Source organism: Athene cunicularia (genome assembly GCF_003259725.1).
Source record: "Athene cunicularia isolate RWA chromosome 19 unlocalized genomic scaffold, athCun1 chr19_part1, whole genome shotgun sequence".
Classification (NCBI taxonomy): Eukaryota; Metazoa; Chordata; class Aves; order Strigiformes; family Strigidae; genus Athene; species Athene cunicularia.
Window position 1 is genome coordinate 836,560 of NW_020799124.1, and position 12,970 is coordinate 849,529.

General features: G+C 52.6%; 1 protein-coding gene across 6 annotated transcripts in view; it reads right to left on the reverse strand.

Annotated features, from left to right (window-relative positions):
• Nucleotides 1-3,272: 3,272 nt before the first annotated feature.
• Nucleotides 3,273-12,970, reverse strand: part of SGSM2 (small G protein signaling modulator 2) — a 53,088-nt gene continuing 43,390 nt past the window's right edge. For 5 of the 6 annotated variants that reach the window (XM_026861406.1, XM_026861402.1, XM_026861405.1 and 2 more), the window contains 8 exons: nucleotides 12,056-12,238; nucleotides 10,585-10,989; nucleotides 9,789-9,913; nucleotides 8,524-8,606; nucleotides 7,937-8,046; nucleotides 7,589-7,685; nucleotides 6,292-6,459; nucleotides 3,273-5,156 (listed from right to left, as the gene is read on the reverse strand). In XM_026861406.1, coding sequence (XP_026717207.1) covers nucleotides 5,068-5,156; nucleotides 6,292-6,459; nucleotides 7,589-7,685; nucleotides 7,937-8,046; nucleotides 8,524-8,606; nucleotides 9,789-9,913; nucleotides 10,585-10,989; nucleotides 12,056-12,238 — 1,260 coding nt within the window. In that variant the 3' untranslated portion in view covers nucleotides 3,273-5,067. The remainder of the gene's footprint in view (nucleotides 5,157-6,291; nucleotides 6,460-7,588; nucleotides 7,686-7,936; nucleotides 8,047-8,523; nucleotides 8,607-9,788; nucleotides 9,914-10,584; nucleotides 10,990-12,055; nucleotides 12,239-12,970) is intronic. The other variant, XM_026861404.1, reaches the window with a different exon arrangement.

Genomic DNA, 12,970 nt, shown 5'->3' on the forward strand with positions numbered 1-12,970 from the left:
GACCCCCCGAGGCGGCCCTGGGCCCCGGGGACCCCCCCGCGCTGGGGAGGGCTCTGTTGGGGGGCTCGGGGGGGGCTTCAGAGCCACCGCGGCTGCACCCAGGAAGGGATTTGGGGTGTTTTGCTCCAGGTTAACACTGAGGCACGGCCACGATTTGTACGCTGATGCTGCTGCAGTTTTTCACTTTTATCCTCAGCTTCCTTGCGCAGTCCCCCAGCACCCCCCTGCCCCTCCAAAGTGCTCTTAATTCCACCCCATTTGCTTTCCAAGCGCAGCCCTTGCGCTGAAGCAGTGCTGCACCACTGCCAGGCTGCCCTGCCAGCCCCGGGAGGCGCCTTCGTTGCGTTTGGTTAATTAGATGCTGTTAAATAACCCAGGTGTTCAGTAACTTGCTGTCGCCGGTGTGGAAACGGGCTGTCCCTCCTTGGTCCGCTCTCTGGAGATGCAGAGTCCTCTCCAGCCGGGTGTTTAGAGTCTGGTCTCCAGCCACGCTTGCAGTGGAGCCGAATAAACGGTGTTCTGAGACAACGGCTTTTTAGGGCTGAGATGTAGAAAGCAAATTTCACCGTGACTGTTGTGTAGGGGAAGTACAATGCGACCTCTAAGTTGCAGAACCTGTGTCTTGACAGGAGGAAAATGTAAAAATTGTTGCAGGTCTGGTGGGGGTTGTTAAAAGCGTCACTGAACTGTAGCAAATGTTGGTCTGAGTGTGCATCCAAAAAAACGGAAAAAAAAAATCAAACCTGGAGTGTGTGGGCACTCCAGTACCAGCCTGTTGGGAAGGCAGCGTGCCCTGCTGGTCTGTCGTCTTGCTTTCTTACATCCAGAAATCTAAAGAGTGGGATGTGGTGGGGAAATGTGAACTACCAAAGGGCTTGGCTGTGGCTTGGGGCTTTCAGCTTTTCCTTGTGTTTCTGCCGACTTGCCAACTGCTGCTGGGAGCCGGATCAGGCCCGTTGTTGGGGGGTGCCAGGCACTGGGGTGTTCAGAGCCGGGAAGGTTCGTGAGGCAGAAATCACCCTGACACCCTTGAACATCCCCCAGCACCACCCCCACGGCGTCGGCTGGCTCAGATGGTGCTTTCTGAGCTATTTATGGGGTGTGGGGGCGAATTCCTTCACGGACACTCAGAGACACGGGTGTCGGGGGGAAGCACAGGGGTCCCCTGCCCGGGGCTCCTGTAGCCGCCGAGCGATGGGCTGCCAGGGCCGGGGGGTCCTGTGCGACTCCGCAGCGTTGGGGAGCGCCCGGAGGGACGAGCGGGGCGGGAGGAGGGGGCTGGCACTGCCGAGCCGAGGCTTCGGGAGCCTCAGACCCTGGGAGGGCTGAAGCGTCGCCGCCGAACCCAGCGCCACTGGTGTGCTGGGCGTTCTGGTTTGGCTTTTCATTATTTGGGAAGCGGAAAAGCATTTCCAGGTGAGCTCCTGAAAGTGGAAAGCGGGCTTGGGCAGATCAACAGGATGCCGTGAGACGGGGCACTGAACTGTCAGGGCCAAGTTGCTGCGTTTGGCAAAACCGTTGGTAGAGCGGAGGAAGGAGCTGAAGCCTCGGCAGCTGCCGGCGCTGGCTCCGGCTCACGGAGAAGGGGCAGGAAACGGGGGACATTTCTTTTGGTTTGGTTTTCTCCTGGCAGTTGGGAGCAGTGAGACTTTCACAGTGAGGAAACGTCACTGGGATGCTGCATCTTGCTGAAATTAATTCCTGATGCAGCTACTTTAACAGTTTCTGAGAATTTTCAAAGAGAATGCTGGGGGGGGGTGTTGTGCGTAGTACGAAGGTCTTGTAGCAAAGCAAGGCAGTGCGTAATCCCAGCTGTAGCACTCGGGTCTCCCAGCGCACCCCGAGTCCCACCATGCAAACAAGATGAAGGCAGAGGACGCAGTGGCACTAGAAGATTATTTAAGTCAACATGTCACTGGATACGCTTCATAAAGGGCTCATCTCTTGTCTGAGGATAAATACAGGGTAACAGCCGTAACACTGGTGAGCAACGGCTGCACCCGCCCCAGTACGGAGGAACCTGTTGGGTGCTTTTACAGCGGAACGGGGAAACGTTCTATTATGCCCCGGGGACCCACTTTTGGGCAGAGATTTCCAGCCTAAAAAAGCTGGAAAAACACTGCAAAAGCTGCCAGCTTCCCTGGTACAGAACAGAAGCAGCCGGAGGATTTTTAAGAGGTTTGGAGGGGGCCTGGGAGCGGCGGAGGAGGATCTCGCCCGGGAACCCGACAGCTCGGCTAGATTGCCTGCTAGCTGCAGCACGATCAGGCCTAAAATTGCAGGATGAAACTTTATTTTTTTAACACTTGTCATAGGCCTTTTTCTGCTCCCACTCCTTCCCCAGGGCTGAACTGGCAGCGGGCTCGGCCTGCGACAACAGGAGCTCCCAGGCTGTGCTGCGGGTAACTTAAATCTGCCCTTAAAGTCATCCAGGCGAGGTCTGGAGGCCGTTTGGGGATGACCTACTTCATTACTTAAAAAATACCGCTTAGTGCAGCAGCCTGTGCACTGTGCTCATCACAGAAACGTTAATTACAGAGCGCGCTCTCTTCCCAGACAGCCGTAGGACTCCCTGTTCAGTCTCTGAAATTACCTTGGGGGAGAGAAATCACTTCCAGAGAGCTCCACGGAATGCCTTGACGATAAGTATTTATTCATATGTTACATTTAAACATAAATAATTGAGCAAGAAAGAGAATAGTCTGCTCCCAGCAAAAATAAGTCAATACACAATAGTCATAAAATACAATTAGATGGAATGTTGTAACAAATACAATGGAGTTCGCAGAGGTTTGTTGTTTGTTTTTTAAACAGGGTTGTATAGTACATTCCCAACATACCAAAGAAAAATAGTGCAGTTTTAGTTTTTTACATCGCTTCCTCAGGCTCTGTGAATTGGAGGATTTTTTTTCTTGCTCTTGTCAGGTTTTTTTTTTTAGAAAAACCATTTTCCTTCTGGAGTGGACGGACGGACAGACACACACCCTGCAGCGCTTCGGGGCCCTTCCAGCAGCCGTGCGCCTCGTGGGGCGGCTCCGGCCCGAGCCCCCGCTGCTGCCGCTCTCCTGGCTCCTGCTGCTCGCGAGCCCCGAAGCCGCGTCCCTGGAGGCATCTGCCTGCACCAGCCCCCGGGAACTGGAGGTTTGGTTTGGGGTTTTTTGTGTTGGTTTTTTGTTTTGTTTTGTTTTTTTTACCCTCCCCTCAAGTTTTCAGAGACCACTTTGAGGGAGGGCTTGGCTGCTGAGCTGAGCAGCACTCTGTGTGCACTTTTCCCCTTTTCAGACTATTACTTAGCACTTTGAGTTTACTGCATACATAAAGAAAGATCTAAGCACGGATGGTTCTAGAACCAAATTACATTTTTCTTGTGCAAACAACGCTCGGCTCCTGAGGAGCCTGAGGCAGCACTCGCCTCGTGCAAAGAGCAAGCGTGCCCGCTGCCCGGGCAATAACAAGACCAGAGTTACTAAAATAAACACCTCCTGCCAGTATTTGAATCTCCAAACTGATTTTTATTCCCTACACCTCTTTTTGCTAAAATCTGTTTTTAAAGGTTCACGTGAGCTGATCTAAGTCACGCAACGTCTCCAGGAAGGTGTCGCCGCTGACGGCACGGCTGGACCAGCTGCCCTTCACAGGTCCCACCCCAAACCCTCCTGTGATTCTCTGAAAACCACACAGCTGTTTTCTCTGCAAGGTTCAGTGGAAAACAAAGCTGTGTAACCCTGCCTGCTCAGAAGGGTAAAAAAAGAAAACCAAACCAAAACAGCAGAGACAGAAATTCAAACTCTTTTTTTTCTTTTTTTTTTTTTAAATCGCTATGGTTCAAATGCCAAAGGGTGGAATCCTTTGCACTACCTGACGTGCTCACACCAAGGCCCAAGGTCACGAGCGCCCACGAGATCTGCGGCTCAACCCCATCAGCAGAGCCCGCTCCCGCCCTCGTGCTCGGAAGGTGGGTGGAGCGCGCGATCCTTTCGTAGCGCCATGAAGGGCCAGGATGGCCCCGGGCCACTGCACCTCGGGCCCTGCACCCGGGGCAGGACGGGGCAGCGTGTACGCGGCTGTGTGAGCGCGTGGCCGGGCTGGCGGCACCAGGAGGGCACCGCAGCCACAACTTCAACTGCTTCCTCGGGCGGGTGCTGACACCGGCCTGAGCAGACGAGCGCCCGGTTTGTGCTCACAGGATCCCAAAAACGTCCTCCCGAAAGCTCTGCAGAGCGGGGCGAGGAGGAGGGGAGGCGAGCAGCACGCGGTGAGTAACCTGGGGGCTCTGCTGCGCCCGCGCTGGGCGGCAGGTCTGGACCACAGAGCGTGGGACCCGCCTCTGGGCACTGAACCCGGGAACCTGAACCCCGCGAGGCAGCTCTCGCCCCCTGGGGGCGTTTGCAGAGGAACTGAAATGACGGCGCGTCCGAGCCGGCCACCGAGACGCAACAGCCCGAGCGACGGGAACGGATGGTTTGAGCCGGTGGCGCCAGGTCACTGCTCACATCAGCCACGTTACTTAGTTTAAGGCCGCTCTCCCGGCTGGTAACCTTATTTACTTTAACTCTGCTAACCACTCTGCTAAATGTTTCAGCAGCAGGTGCCCGCAGGGCTGCTCGTCCACGCTGGAGGCACAGACAAGGAGCCCACGAACGTGCTCCCGCGGGGACCCTTCAGCGCCGGCGTGAGCGTTGGATCCGGCCTCGCCTCCCCGGGAGGCTCTGGCAGAGCACAGCACCCACACCCGGGCGCAAAGGTGCAGGAAGTCAAAATAGAAATGGCCCAGTGTGTCAAATCCCCCCTTTTTAATACCTTAAATACATAGATAGACGGTCTTCTAGAGAGGGAAATGAGAACGCAAAAAGATTTTCTCTAGGAATACAAAGTGAGTGTAACAAGGACTATCAAACACAAACCTTATCTGGTGAAGGAAAAGTTCTGGTTTTAAAAGTCTGTTACAAATCTCTTTGATATTTATTACATGGAAGATGCAATTAAAACACCGTTTTGTAGTTACAGTGCAAGAAACGCTCCATCCGCTAGCTCGCAGCAAGGCCTGCGGGGACAGTCGGCTCGTTATCACTTATTTTCAATCAGTGTCTGCACTTTGTAGACCAGGTCTCTCGCTATCCTCAGAATTTCCTCGGCATTATGATGCTCTGCCATTTCTAAAAGACACAGACAAACATTCTTAAGGGTCAGCGGCAGGAACTGCTCTGCCTTAGCACCGATGGCAATGTCATCAGTGTCACGGGGGTTGGTTTGTAGCACTAAAGCCAGAGCACGCGGAGGGGTCCCTTGGTGCCGTAGGTCCTGGCACAGGATCTCACCCTCCTGGTGCCCGTCCTGGTGCCGCAGGAGTCCCCGGCGGGGCCGGGAGGCCTGGCCCCCCCCTCAGAAGCTGCTGCCCCAGGCTCTGCAGCCCGACCCGCCACCGGGGAGCAGCGCTTGGCAGACCCCAACCCTCGGTTCAGTCACCTCAGGCAGGTACGGGGGCTTTGCTGTTCGTTTTTTTGGATTTGGGGGGGTTGGTTGTGGTTTGTTTGGGTTTTTTTAGGGAAGAGTTAACGTACAGTTTTGGAATAAGAACGGGTGAGGCAAAACCAAATCCCAGCTGGATGGCTGAAAGCCACAGCATTGATAATTTAGTGAATTACTGTGATTCCACAAAACTGTTTCCAAACTTTTCAGATATCCTAACGGGGAGGACTTGCTTGGCCTGACCCACGTTCTACAGGCAGGAGGGGCCCTCTCTTGCTTTGGCAGGACTCTGCTCTGTAGGGGTTGCCTGGCATCTGTGGGCCACTCCGGCAAGCAAGCGACCGTGGCAGCGGTTTGGGATGTTCTGCATGAGCAGTTGTTTATGTTTCAGCCTCAGCAGGGCCAAGCCCTGTGAACAGGAACGGCTCTGGACATCTTAAAGCCTGCAAGAAACCTCTGCAAAAAACGAAGCAAGATTCTAGCGCCTCCCATTAAACCAAGAGCGGAGTCACCGTGGCAAATCTTTTTAAGAGAAATTCTGAAGGTCGCTTTGTGGAAAAACTGACCCCTGAGGCTGACAGCGGGACCATCTTCTGTGGCCATGTAGTTCTGAACACACTTGTCTGTGTGTGCTGGGTCAGGTCTCCAGGAAGCGTGTGAAAATCTGGGCTCTTCATTTACACAAAGGGGTAAGAGATTCAGAGCTTAGAATGACCAGGAGCTTGTCCTGACAGCAAGAACACGGCCCAGCTGCACTTAGTCTGAGCGAGGGAGAAGGAGCAAACTCACTGTTACTTGCTTTGCACCCTTAAAGTCTCTTACCATTAAAAAACTTGATGATATCAGTGAAGTCCATGTTGTTATCACGGATAATCTCTCGATAAACTTCCACAAGTGCTAAGGCAATGAAAAGGACAAAATGTTCTGAAGAGATGTGCTTTGCTGCCCAAATAACTTCCCACACTGTAAATACATCCTCGTACAACAATTCTGAATGGGAATAAACATTACAAGAGCATCTGATTATTCAAACTGACCATTTCCCCCTCTCTAACTAATGACCTACAGGCCTTACGCAGACACGACTAGCACCTGATGACGACTCCTTTTCCTCTCCCCCTCTCCTCCGGCCACCTCCTGTCACTGGGGCGAGTAAGGCAACAGAATGGGGTTTAAGGCGCACGAAGGGAGGACGTAGGTGTGGTGGCGCAGACGCAACCCCAGGAACACGCTGAACTGCAGTAACCGTGTGCCAGCAGCACAGGGAGGGTGACACGCGTGTCCAGGGCCCCCCTTGGCTTTTCAGGGGCTCTGTCAGTGCTACAGCGCTGCTGGTTTTATCTGGCCACAATTAATTGTCCAGCGGATGGGAGTGAGCTGGGTCTACACGTGCTGTGATTCAGACAAGACCTGCGGAAGCTTCATCATCTTGAAGCTTCGAGGCTCGTCTCCTGCCCGGTCTGTGACACGTGGGGATGTGGGGGACAGGCACTTTCCTCTGAAGTGGGCAGAGGGTTTGGTATTCGGCTAAGAGTGACAATTCCTCCCCCTCACTGTCGGACAGTGGCTCATAATAAATAGCTGATGGATGTGCATCTTCTCCCTCCAGCCCCTTCGTGCTTTAAGGGTGTCTGAGAGGGAGGTCGTGCCCTGATTCTCACAGCCCAGCCTGTGGCTGAAGGGAGCAGCCGACCTGCCCGACAGCAGGATGCCGCTCCTGATCCTGCTGGGGGGGTGGGTGGGTGTGCGCAGGGGTCCCGAGATCCTGGGGTGCTCCCTGCTGCACAGAGTACTACAGCTCCTGCGCTACTGTGCGCTGCTCCTCATCCGATGGATTAGAAAGGAGGTATCAGAGCTTACAGAGGAGTGGGATCAGCTCGGGATCCCCTTCTTGGGCATTCGCACTGAGCAGAGACTTGGCTCCAACCACACATCAGGAGTTTACAACACTAAGCCTTGACTTCATCCCGCGCTGGCTCATCTCTGAGGCGCATCAGCTTTCCTAGCTACGAGCTCTCTCGTCAGCCTGGCTGCTACTCACCATCCAGACATTTAGACCAAACACAGAGCTGTTCACACTTTTGCACAACTCTAAACTACAGGCACAGAACATTATTACCTCTTTTAAAGTCAAGCAGGAACCAGCGATAGCAGAAGTAAAAGTGGGTGTAATCTCCATTCTGGTGCATCAATTCAAAAAGCTCAGAGTCTAGAATCTAAAAGGCAAAACAACAGTCAGTGTCCTGTCTGAAAGTAGCCGAGACCAAAGGTCTTGGAGCCTGGTTCAGGCTTCTGAGCTGCGCTTTATCACCCACAATAAAAACCAATTCCTGTCCTCCCCAGCTCTGAAGCACCAGGTGACTGGGAACCCCAGTCACTGGTGTTCCTGCCCTTCGCCGTGGCATCAGGCTGGTTCCGAGCCTCCGCCACAACCTCAGCTTCTTTCTGATGAGATTACAAGACGCACCTGGATCAGGGAGCGCATGTTGGCAAAGTGTGTGTCCATAGCACCTCCATTGGGGAAGTTCTGGCTCATCCTCTTCATCAGGTGGCTGAAGCAGCTGTACGCCAGTTGATCTGCAGACAGAATGCAGAACACACGCTGTGGCCAATTGTGTGACTGCCTTGAACCAAAATGACAAACTGCAGGGCAGGGGAAAAACAGGGGCTTCCCCTCTGCTGCTCCCTAACCCCATCACCAGCATCTGGATGAAACAAGACAATACTTGCCTCCGGACCATTTTTACTAGTTATGTTTCAAAAGAACCAGCTTGCAGCTGCGTTTTCAGCTCCAGGAACTGCCAGAAGAGAGCTGCTTTGAGAATTTAGTAGAATTTAATCTGGCAGTCAGTAAGCGAACAGGGAATGCCCCCAGTACTACTGTCAGCCGTTTCAACAACAGCCACATGGAGAGAAAATGCCAATCAAGAGCTGCAGGTTTGATTTTCGGGGTGAGCAGCCCTGGCGAATGCATCCAACTTCTTCCGAAAGAGCATTTCTAAAGAAAGGCCTCCCCAAAGATACCAGCGTGTTCCGAAAGAAAACCCTTCCTACCATTGTCAAGTATAACCATCAGAGGTGCCAGGAGGTCACACATGCCTTGGACGTAACCAACTTCGAGGTGCTCCCACACGTAACTGCAGAAAGAAGAAAAACACAAGAGGTATTAGGATTAAAAATCCTCTTGCCTCACAAATTTGTCTTGCACCTAAAACACAACTCCTTTTGGAAGCTTTTCAGTGTCTCGTTCTGGAGTGCTGTGAAAGATAAAGCCACAAGTCCAGAGAACTACAACAACTCAAATCTTCCAACATACTGGTGTAAAATGATGCGTGTTTCTGCTGAGGTTTTTTTTTTCAGAAAAATTCCTAAAGGCTTTATAAACAAACCACGATGAGGCCAGAGCTGCATGTGAGACAGGAACAGCTCCTGTAACCTGGCTCTTGCTGTAGGCTCTTCATGTGTTGTGAAAGGGTGAAAGAATGCGATCAGACGTCGACTTACAGGATGAATTAATATTGGGTTTTTCTCTTCCTGTCCCTCGAAAGCTAAATATTGTATTGAAGTCTAATTTGATGATGCAAGATCAAATCTTAAGCAGCTGTTGAACGTATGAGTCTCTGGAACTTCACATTCCAGAGTATTTCATGGCCCTGCATTGTTCTCTGCTTGGATGGAGAGGACCCGACCCTACGCACAGAGCTTGGGCACCGATGGTTTGTGAAAAAGCAGCTACAGAAGTGTAACAGTCTATGGAAAAAGGACCAGATTTTTAAAAGGTACCTACGGGTTTTTTGGCTTTTGTTTTCTACCCTAGGTGGAACCTTGGTATTTTTTCCGAGTGTTAAAGTCGGTGACACTCTCTGCTTCACGTGTGTTTAGCTGAGGAGCCTTCATGGCAATTTGCATTCCTCAAAGTGAAAACCAGCTTCCCTGTGAGTGCAGCTGCTCTGGGCCAGAGGGGCTGGTTTGGTTTGAAGAGGCACCTTTCTGGCTGCTGAGGGGATGCCCCTCACAACTCCTGTATCCTTACAGCTCGCCCTTGGGGCGGGGAGGGTTCCCCCGTGAGCAGGGAGCCCGAGCACATCGAGAGAACAGGTCAGGGTTTGTTCTCGAGGTGGAATCTTCTCAAACCTGCATTCCAGACTTGGACTGCCTGTCACCCGTGCTCTCCAACCTACCGTCCTACCCGTGCCTCCTTCCTGCAGGTTTTAAGTTCATTAGTGAGAGTTTTTATACAGACCGTTATTTTCATATTATTACAGTTTATGAATTATGACAGAAATGTGAAGAGTAGTTCAGTTTACAAGCTGTATTACCTGCACATGACATTTCGGAGTTTCTCCAGGTTATCAGCAGTGAAATACCAGTAATTCCGATCACATCTCTGGACATCTTTATCAATTCTGTGCAAATTTAAGGCAACAGTGTCCAATAACTCTATCTAGAAGAGAAAAGTTTTAGATCTGCTGAGTTTAGAGCATTCCCAGGACTTTGTGCAGGTTTGAGCTGAGAACCAACAAACAAGGAATAGTACAATTCTACTTTGGGTGTGTGGGAGCACTGAAATCCTCGATTACTGTCAGAAAGCCCAGGTGTAGCCCACACACTCCCACAGGTGACTGTTCCAAACCTGTCCCGTTTCCAGCCGACCAGCTTCAGCGGAGAGAGAGGCAAAAACTCAACCACTGATCTACTGAGAGTGACACTACAGAGATGGTGGAGTCCTGAATCTCGGTTTAGGTTGTGCTTCGATCTGATTAAATGTGGGTTTAGCTTGAATTAAAGGAACTGAAATCTTACAAGTGGTGTGTCGTCCACACCCCCACACCTCCCTTCAGTCTCTGGACATTTTTAGCTCCTAGAACTGTACCACATTATTTTCCTTGCCCTCTCACTCAAAGACAGACCCTTTTTTTTTTTTATTTTTCTGTTTTATTACCAGTCTAGCTCAAAACCCAGATGAAAATATTTGGGTGCAAAAACCAGTTATCGTCCCCCCACCTGTACTCCTAGTTTGGGGCTGTCTCTCATAAAATCCTGTCTGAAAAAGTGCAAGTCTTTGCTAGAAAAGCAATGCTGTGCAGAGGATTATATAGTTGTGTTGTGACCTACTGTGTAGGATGCAGCGCAGAGAGAAGCGACGTCCATTAAATAATCCCCCTGGGAACACAGCTGCTCCTCCGAGGCGGAATCCTGGGGCCGCAGGACGCCCGACTTAGCTCTCTGCACCCGGGGCGCGTCTGCGTCGGCCCCTCCCAGGTCAGCGCCACCTTCCTCCTCAGCCCCGTCTTCAAAGGAGACACTCTGCCCGTCCTCGATGCTGGACAGGATGCCCGAGGCCACAGAGTAGTTCCTCGAGGAGGGGAGCCCAGAGTCGGGGGAGTCGAACTCCACAGACTGTTGCTCTACGGCAGCGACAGTTGCTGGCGTCTCGGCGGGCGCCGCGGTGAAAGCGGGGTCGTCCCGACCTTTAGGGTCCCGCTCCGCAGGGTCCGTCTCATCCACGGAGATAAAGACCTGGGGTGAGCAGGGGAGAGGAGATCGGGGTAAAGCAGGGGAGAACAGGGAAGAAACGAGTGTAGCAAACAAACCTCCAGCCACGAGAGGGAAATGACTGCAGGACGCCAGTGAGCGGGATCGCTGAGTGACGGAGCTTCCCTGCACGCAGATCATTGAGAGCTCCTCACTCAGTCTGTACACCGACACTCCAAGGCTAAAAATAACACCAGTTTATGATCTCATACCCGTCTCCTATGATGGTGGCTCCCCCTTTCATAATCTGCAACGAGAAATACCTTGGAAAGCAGCAGAGCTTCCCTGCCTGCAACACCAGCACCAATACCAGCTGGTCACTGCAACGGCTCTTTGACAAGGAGCAGCACCCCTCAGGCCTCCGACAGTCCCGTTCAGCTCCTGCTGCTCGAAGGCAAGACTGGCCTTCAGACACTTTTCACCAAGCAACCACTTTACCTCTTCTCTTGCTAAAAACCTCTTGGACTATTTCAAGATCTCTTCTCTCTTGCCTTACTGAAATAAGTTAGCTAACTGAAGTTTGCCCAAGTAATGGATGCCCAGAGACACTTTGGGCACACCGTGCTCTCCTGTCCAACAGCGTGAGAAGAAACCCCCTTCTGGGTTATTCAAGTTGCAGAGGGGTCAATTCAGTCTGCCCTGGTACTGCTCAGCATCTTACCTTAGCCTGACAGAGGTTCCCTCTCCCAAAACAAACTCCCACCCAACCTGAACATCAGGGACATGACAGAATCACAGATAGGCTCCAACAGCAGCAATCTTCTGCTCTACGCTGGATTTGAATGAAGGACCTACAGGCAGGAGATCCAGACAGCTGCTCCTCTGCTGAGAGAAGGCTCACTGCAGTCGGTGACCCTTAAAGCACCTGAGGCAGGTTCTGCTTAAGACCAGCTACGGACTACCCCAGACAAAGCTCTGCTCCTCACTCTATTATGGAGGCTCTACAGCTTCACCTTCTGTGTGGCACTGACGGAGCTGCACGAGCCCGTCTGTGCTTCCCCGGGCTGCACCCCTGCAGCTGCCCAGCCCCCCGTGGGAAGGGGGTACCCACATCGTTGCTGATGGTGGAGTCCCTGTGAATCAGTCGCTGGACGTGGCTGTCGATGCTGCTGCCCGACGAGAACTTTGCCAGCGTGGCGGAATGCGATTCCTTCTCCCGCTGCTTCACAATGACCTCGCAGGCTTTCCACTCAGCCATGACCTTCTGATAGCGGAGAGCAATGTCCTCATCCACCTGCAGGCAGACAGACAGAGCCTGAAATGCTGCTCCTCCTTGCAAGGCAGCGATAACGGGGAGCGGAAGCAGGAGGGAGAGGTCTAAAGCAAGTGCAGTGTCTCAGACACAAAGCCTGAAGGATCCCAAAGGCCTCTTGCTAGAGCACACGTCGCCGTGGCCGGGACGCGATGACTGGAGTGGTGACACGCTGCTTATTTACCTCAGGGAACAAACTGTCACTGCAGGTGCCAGCAAAGGTTCCTATCAGCATGCACATACGCTACCAACAGCGCCTGGACACCGCTCGGGAAGGAGCAAGGGGTGTCACTGCCTTTCAGGTGAAGCCTCACACCCAAGTCAGATGCAATCTGCTGCAGCAACTGCTGCCTCCAACTGGATGATTCCTAACTTCGTTACACCTCCTCCCCGACTCCCCCTCTATTCCAACTCCAGCAGAGCCCTTGCAGCGAATTCCAGGTCACAGGCATCAGCCTCTGCAGGCAGACGCTGGAAGAGACTCCCACAGCCCAGGCTCGGGGCTGCTCTGCGCGTGGCCAGATCTCTGCTTCCCACCGTAATAAAACAGATTTTTGCCGCTGCTGGCTTCCTCTGTTGGAAGACAGACACAGAAACCTCCCCTGAGCTATTAAGGGACATGTTGTAATTTTACTACTCTGTCACTTGTCAAGAGCTGAAGAGAAGCCGCAGTCGTGAGCTGGCTTCAGGCTCTGGGCTCTGCTGGCTGGAGCT